Source organism: Macadamia integrifolia, chromosome 1 (genome assembly GCF_013358625.1).
Source record: "Macadamia integrifolia cultivar HAES 741 chromosome 1, SCU_Mint_v3, whole genome shotgun sequence".
NCBI classification, from domain to species: domain Eukaryota; kingdom Viridiplantae; phylum Streptophyta; class Magnoliopsida; order Proteales; family Proteaceae; genus Macadamia; species Macadamia integrifolia.
Window position 1 is genome coordinate 35158516 of NC_056557.1, and position 7570 is coordinate 35166085.

The window sequence follows — 7570 nt, forward strand, 5'->3', positions numbered from 1 at the left end:
GTATATTAAAAAAATAATAAGAATTATAGACGAAGGTGGTGTAAGTAGAAAAATGTGTCAATATTGAATGGAGACATTTAAAAAATTATGATATTTTTTATGTTAAGGTAATAATATATTATATTTATTGTACATATAGGGTTAAATTGGGCCAGGTTCATCCGAAGGCGTCCACTAGGCCCAGCCCGACCCATCACCGAACCTGAAAATCCCAGCCCAAGGGCAGACTGAAACGCGTAAGCCAGGCCTGACCAGCTCAAGGTGGGTTCAAGCTGGCCGGGCTTTTTTTACACCTCTAAATTCATATCCATAAAATTCCATAGGAAAAGGTGAAAGTGATCCAACAACTATACGAGTAAGAAGAAAACATACTTCTTCTTTTTTTGCTAACGAGAAATCCCTCAAACATGTTCGGTTTTATAGTTCAGACCCAAGGATAAGCCCCAGTTACACGCAATCATACTTAATCCGTATAACAAATCAGTCCCGAGGAGACTCAAACTAAAGACATCTATTAATACACATACCCTTTGGACCAGTGAAGCTACCTACACCCTGTAATTCTATCTTCTTAAATGGCAATTCTCTTGTCATTGATTTGACTAAGAAGAAAACATACTTCAATCTTCTTAAGCGGCAATTCTCTTGGCTCTGTTTATTTCAAAGTAAAATATCTGAAGTGAAACAAAGTATGAAAAATACTTAATTTCATTTACATTATCTTATAGATTCTGGTCATAAAATATAGTGAGCCCCTCCAAAACTATAAATCTCATCGTTTAACTTCTTAAGAAAAAAACTCTATAATTAGATTTTTCTTTCATCCCATTTACATTGTAACAAATTGCCTCAAATTATTCAGCAAAATAAAAAGAGCGTACCTTTTCACGTTTCTATTAAATTATAAAATAGCCCCTTCCTTAGAAGTACAATATAGAATCAACATGAAATTTTCTAAATTTGGTTACATTACCCTCATAGAACAATATACAATAGCAATTTGTAGGATGTAACTAAAGAAACTTGAGAGAGAGAGAGAGAGATCAACTAGCTAGGCATGTAATCGGCCTCATAGGCTAGTTATGGTCTCATGTATAAACGGGCCAAACGAGTCTCAGACGGGCTTTAAAGAGGCTGATAACACATTTATCTTTAATCAGGCTATGAACGAGTTTAAAAGTGTTAGGTTAAGTAAATAGGCTCTAAACGATTTATAAACTTGTCAAGCAATTAATGGGTCGGGCACTCGTTGAGCTACACCCTTTGCACAGAGAACGATCATCTATAATCAATTCGAGCTTAAACTTGATAGTTTATTAAATGGGCCAGATTCACACTTGACGAATCGGGCTCAATCGAGTCTTCTATTGTGGGCACCGCATTGACACCCCTAACAAGTCATATGCCAGGTTTCAACAAATTCATTGACATGCAGAAGATGATAGGCTGAAAATCGAATATCATTACAAAAAACAAATAAATAAAGGAAAATTTTTTACCCCAATATTTACTTTTTTGAAAAACCTAAGTGGATGTCTAGTCACAGATAAAAGGAATGGAGGGGAAGTGAAATTGATTTAAACAAGAAAAACTGAAACTTTTGATCAAGCGGAATTAACTGCAATTTTCTTTTGGGTTACAGGTTGTCCAAGCCAAAGGTTTTGACTCCCTGTGGATTAAGTGTGACTAAGAGGCGGAAATTTAATGTTTGCAGCATTGTGCAATTCCATTGGTCTTTATTCTTTAAGCAGAAATAGTGAAATTTGAAGACCTATCTACTCTCCATTCGGTGGGAAATATTTGGAAAACTAACACTATTGCAGACTCTTTATTCAGAAAAGCAGCTTCTCTCAGATGAGTTCCCTCACTTTGTCCATGACGATATTTTATGGGACTTTCAAAGAAGACCTAAATTTCGGGCTCGTTTGATAACGTTTCAAGAAATGCGTTTCTGCCGTTTTTGTTTCCAGAAACAGAGTAAAAAGCGTTTGATAAAACTGTTCTGTTTCACTTATTTTCAGAAATAGAAATATAAATTTTTACTTATTTATGGTTCAAGAAATGACCCAGGCGAAACAAATTCAATTTGTTTTGCCGTTTCTAGAAACGACTTGTGGTCATTCTTTCATTGGTTACTATCGACTTCTAAAAACATGACTTATCAAACACCTTCAATTCCGTTTCTATTTCTAGAAACGAAAATTTATGTTTCTGCCGTTTCTTGAAACAAAAACGGCAGAAACGTTATCAAACGGACCCTTCGTTTTAAGTGGTTTAGATTTATGTTTCTTATTAATGACAATGCCGAAAGTTAGATAAAAATTAGTCTTCGAATTGTGGTTTCTATTGATGGATATGCCGTTGGTGGGTCATGAACTCATGATTGGGTTCTCTTTGTTTTCACTGTATGTTTAGCTTTGTCTAAACCTCTTCTATATATCATTCTTTATATATATATATATATATATATATATATATATTTTAATATATTAATTTGTTGATTTTCAGTAAAAAATAAAAAATAAAAATAAAAAAATTTGTTATCATGACAGTGTAAACTACTTAGAACTCTCACCATACACATTTGGTAATTGTACTTTTCAGATAGTCTTTATTTTTTTTCTTTTCAAAACCAAAGGATTTGGTAAACAAGCACTAGTCGTACTCATAGTTTGTATGGTCCATAGTTTGTTAGTGTGTTCTTTCCCATTCACAATTTCCCTCCTCTTTCCCTTTCCTATCATTAAATATGTGGATTATCTTTCTCTCATTAGAGATACCATTTTGTTCCTATTATTGGTTTGGGGAGTAAGATACCAATATAAACGAATAGCGTATAAATCTCTCCTCATACACATTTGGTAATTGTACTTTTCCGATAAAGTCTTATTTTTCTTTTCAAAACCAAGGGATTTGGTAAACAAGCAGTTTACTAATAGTTTGTATGGACCATAGTTTGTTAGTATGTACTTTCCCATTCACAATCTCCCTCCTCTTTCCCTTCCCTCTCATTAAATATGTGGGTTCTCTTTTTTTCATTAGAGATACCATTTCGTTCCTATTATTAGCTTGACGAGTAAGATACCAATATAAAGGAGTAGTGTATAGATCTCTCCATACACATTTGGTAATTGTACTTTTCAGATAAAGTCTTTAATTTTTTTTTTTTTTATCAAAACCCAGGGACTTGGTAAACAAGCAGTAGTCGTAATCATAGTTTGTATGGACCATAGTTTGTCAGTGTGTACTTTCTCATTCACAATCTCCCTCCTCTTTCCCTTCCCTCTCATTAAATATGTGGGTTCTCTTTCTCTCATTAGAGATATCATTTCATTCATATTTTTGGCTTGGTGAGTAAGATAGCAATATAAAGGAGTAGCGTATAGATCTCTCCATACACATTTGGTAATTGTAATTTTCAGATAAAGTCTTTATTTATTTTTTTTTTTTCCAAAACCAAGGGATTTGGTAAACAAGCAGTAGTTGTACTCATAGTTTGTATGGACCATAGTTTGTTAGTGTGTACTTTCTCATTCACAATCTCCCTCCTCTTTCCCTTCCCTCTCATTAAATATGTGGGTTCTCTTTCTCTCATTAGAGATATCATTTCATTCCTATTTTTGTTGGTGAGTAAGATACCAATATAAACGAGTAGTGTATAGATCTCTCCTCATAAAAAAAAAAAAAAAGTTTTCATGGTAATTTTACCTTTAAGTACTCCAGTATTGCAAGACTTATCCATTGGACCCTTAAGTATGCCACAGGAAGATGTGATAATTTTAAATTGTTGGATAAAAAGGGATGATGGTCTAGATAGGTTAACCCACATATTACCTATATATTGGCCGGCATGCATCCTCATGTATATCTACAGATAGGTATTGTAATCTAAGTATAATACTGTGCACCCCTTTCCTACATTTTTCGAAGCCCTATTTTTTCACTTGCAAACTACTTTGGTTTGAAAGTAGAGATGTGAATAGGGATTAATGTGCCCATTTATTCACAAAATTTGGACCCATTATGCCATGAGGCAAAAAATAGGCCGGTGACCGTGGAGAGAAGGCTCTATCTATTATTGTTAAGGTTTTTTTTAACCCTATTGTCAATTTAGAAAATGCTTTCTGACAATAATTGTGCCATCAAATATTCTACACAAATGAAGACAATGTGACATTCCTAAATCCTAACTTAGAATTATTTTCTATAATTAATTTTATTATTTTTCGGCCTTCAATATTTACTCTGTGTTCATATTGGATCTAAATGAATTGTGGGAAGGTATACCTAATGTTTCTTACTCACATATCAAATTTCAATAAAATCGAAATATTTGGCCAAGATCTCACAAACTTGATTAACCCTTTCTAAGGTATATTAATTAAACTTCAAATTTCAATACATGCATCAAACTTGTCCATTATAGTTCTAGCGCCTAACCCCACTTTTCTAGTTTCAATTTGTTAAATAAGCAAGGAAAGGTAATTATTGTTATGTAGGTAACCTTTGCATGCACACACTAACACACCAAAAAAAAAAAAAAAAAACACATAGAACAATACAGACAATAATTGATAGGGCTAAGCCATCATCTGCTGGAATTCTTGGAAACCAAGAACACCATCACCATCAAGGTCAAATATCTCTATCATGGCCTTGCACTCTTCATATGATATTTCATCTCCAAGTCGTCTAAACATCCTCTGCAACCCCTTCGGAGTAATACACCCAGAACCCTTCTCCACTTCAAACATCTCAAAAGCTCTTCTAAGATCATCATCATGCCCACCTTCACGTTCCATCAACTTCATAAAATCCTCAAAGTCTATCAAATTGTCACCATCTGCATCAAGATCATTGATCACACCTTGAGCCTCCTCATGTGATATATACTCCCCTACGGATGCAAAGTAGGATCTGAGTTCATGAGCCGAGATCTTTCCGTCGCGGTCCGTGTCGAAGTAACCGAATACTTCTTGGAGCTCATCCTTTCTTGATCTGTCTCTGGGTGTACTACTTCTTGGAGTAGTACTCCCAGAGGAATATGACCCATCCTTGGGAGGAGGAATAGTAGTAGTAATAAGCTCAGTTTGAGGTAGAGAGAAATTGCGACTTGACAGGTCAGATTTGGAAGGAAGAAGGCGTTGGAAGCTAATCCTGAAGCTCTTGTTGTTGTTAGAGAACCATTTACCTAATGATGGCTTGGAATTGGAAACAGCAGTTGCCATTGGAGCAGGAATTAGGGTTGAAGTGGGTAGTGTTTGTTTCTATGTGGGAAATGAAAGAAAATGAGAGAGAGACTCTTATATAGATGTAGAAAGAGGATGGAGACATGAGGATGAGTTAACTAAGAGAATTATTATAAATTAGGTTTACAGAGAAAGTAAGTTACGTTACGTTACATGGGACTTTCGGGTGGAGGAACGAAACTGCATGGCAGCTTCGTTTGAGTGAAGACAGCCGACGTTCTATGTCACAGTATAAATCTCAGAGACAGGAAAACCTAACAGCACTGAGATACATAAAGAAACTCTCACGCACAAGAAAAACAGATTAAAACAAGAGAAAAGGGTGCTACTGAAATCCGACAAAAGAAGGGAACAGAAATCAGATACCAAGGACTTGAGTGATTCCAATATGAGCAAACATGAGTATTTGGAAGAGTTTGAATTTTAAATTGATTTAAAATAGAAAGTTTGTTAGTGGATTATGATAGCTAACGAATATGTTTCACGGAGTATTTGAATGGTTAACAGACATACATGGTATTTGGGCTTGTCTCTTGGAGACGATCATCAGTGGTGTCTTTTCTTCTCTAAGGTTTAGTCTACTTCTCTAACATTAGTGAGAAACAACTAACCCCCAACAAGGTAGTTGAGGTCATAAGAGACCTTTGCCTCAAGAAACATTTAGTTGTAGGTCCGACTCCTTTTATCTCCATATGACTACTTACGAAGGGGTATTTAGTTTTCTTCACTGCTTTCAATGAAAGTTGAATGATTCACATTCGTATAACCAAGTCCATACAATTGTGGGGAAATATGAGCCCAAGGGACTAATCAGGTTGGAGACAAGGCTAGTTTATATTCTTTGGCCTCCTTAATAAGGTATAATGCATTTTAAAACAGGTCAAAGAGGATAATATTATGCCAAGATTTACAAAACCGTAATATAAATAATATTTACATTCTTTTTCTGAAAGTATTAATAGACCAGACGCTTTCTAAGCTTATTTGAACTCAACCACTATGTTGTATTAGATAAGACTAACCGTATATGTAAGTCTACAAATACAAATAGATTTTATATATATTAAATATGAAATTGAGATGAATGACATCAGCAAGTCGTTGTAGTATAGTGGTAAGTATTCCCGCCTGTCACGCGGGTGACCCGGGTTCGATCCCCGGCAACGGCGTGTTACCTTTTTATTTATTTTTTAATTTGCATTTTCTCAAGGTATAAGTAATGATAATAGGATCTGCTGTCGATGATTTTAATTACTGCAGTTACAAGCTTGAGTTTAGTATTACTCATTTAAGTGGAAAGTATTGAAGATCGGGATTCGAATTCCATCTTGTCTTTCGTGGTTGAGGAGGGTGTCAATGATGATGAATGTTTAGTCATGACAAGGGAATATGCTATTCTTATCTCTCCTTGTCGGCTTCAATATCAGTTCAGACGACGTGAATCTAAAAGTGCATTTGGAAGAAGTCTCCTTGAACAATGACTTGACCGTTGATTATGTTGCTCCATGTATAATGGACCATCTTACGGAGGGAAAAAATAGAAAAAAGAAGAAATTTAAGAAGAAAAGGAAGTAGGCATGAGGCTACTTGGGTAGCTGTTTGTCATTCCTTTAGAGCTTTCCCTGTTGGAGGGATTGTTTTATTTTGAGGCACGGCTTCCAATTTTTGGTATGGGTTTCGTTCTCCTATTCTGGTTCCCTCTTTAGGCTTGTATCCCTCTCCATTTTTTCTTCTTCTTCTTCCCTTGGGCATTTTGTGCCTTTAAGGGTTTGTATTCTCCCCCCCCCCCCCCCCCCTTTTTCCTTCCTTTGGTATTGAATTACTTATTCGTCCAAAAAAAAAAAATAAACCTACCTAAATTGGACTGAAATTATATATGACCTGATTCAGATTAAATGGACTGATTGGAACGAATCTCGGATTTGATTCAACCCATTTTTATGTCATACATGTTCCCCTACACACATGTCAAGTTTGAGCTAAAATGAAGTTATAAAAATTGATAAATGGTTGAAAATACAAAAGTTTTGATAAATTAAAAAAAAAAAAAAATGAACAGCTGAAAATAGTAGAGAAAGTGCCAGTAAATTTAGATCTACTATTGACAACCAATCAATCTTGAACATTGCATCTATCGACTCTATCAAATGGTTAGAATGTCCAAAATCACCTTGCATGTGACAAAAGTAGGTGGGTTGTCGTTCAAGGCCTTTTGCTTCATGTATTTATAATAATATAGATAATCAAAGTTTTAAGATTCTAGGAGAAAAGACTCTAGGTATCTCCTCTCCCCCACCCCCACCCCCACCCCCCTCTCCCGC

At 35.3% G+C, this 7570-nt stretch overlaps 1 protein-coding gene and 1 non-coding gene across 2 annotated transcripts; one reads left to right on the forward strand and one right to left on the reverse strand.

Moving 5' to 3' along the window:
- Positions 1 to 4353: 4353 nt before the first annotated feature.
- LOC122076914 (probable calcium-binding protein CML41) lies at positions 4354 to 5286 on the reverse strand. Its single transcript, XM_042642567.1, has one exon. The coding sequence runs from the start codon at positions 5226 to 5228 to the stop codon at positions 4581 to 4583; it is 648 nt and encodes a 215-aa protein (XP_042498501.1). The 5' UTR covers positions 5229 to 5286; the 3' UTR covers positions 4354 to 4580.
- A 1060-nt stretch (positions 5287 to 6346) lies between these two features.
- TRNAD-GUC lies at positions 6347 to 6418 on the forward strand. The gene has a single exon. It is a non-coding gene; the product is annotated as a tRNA-Asp (tRNA).
- Positions 6419 to 7570: the final 1152 nt, after the last annotated feature.

What these genes read in the sequence shown, in the direction of transcription:
- LOC122076914 (XM_042642567.1), bottom strand. Translation starts at nt 5,228, where the DNA reads ATGGCAACTGCTGTTTCCAATTCCAAGCCATCATTAGGTAAATGGTTC.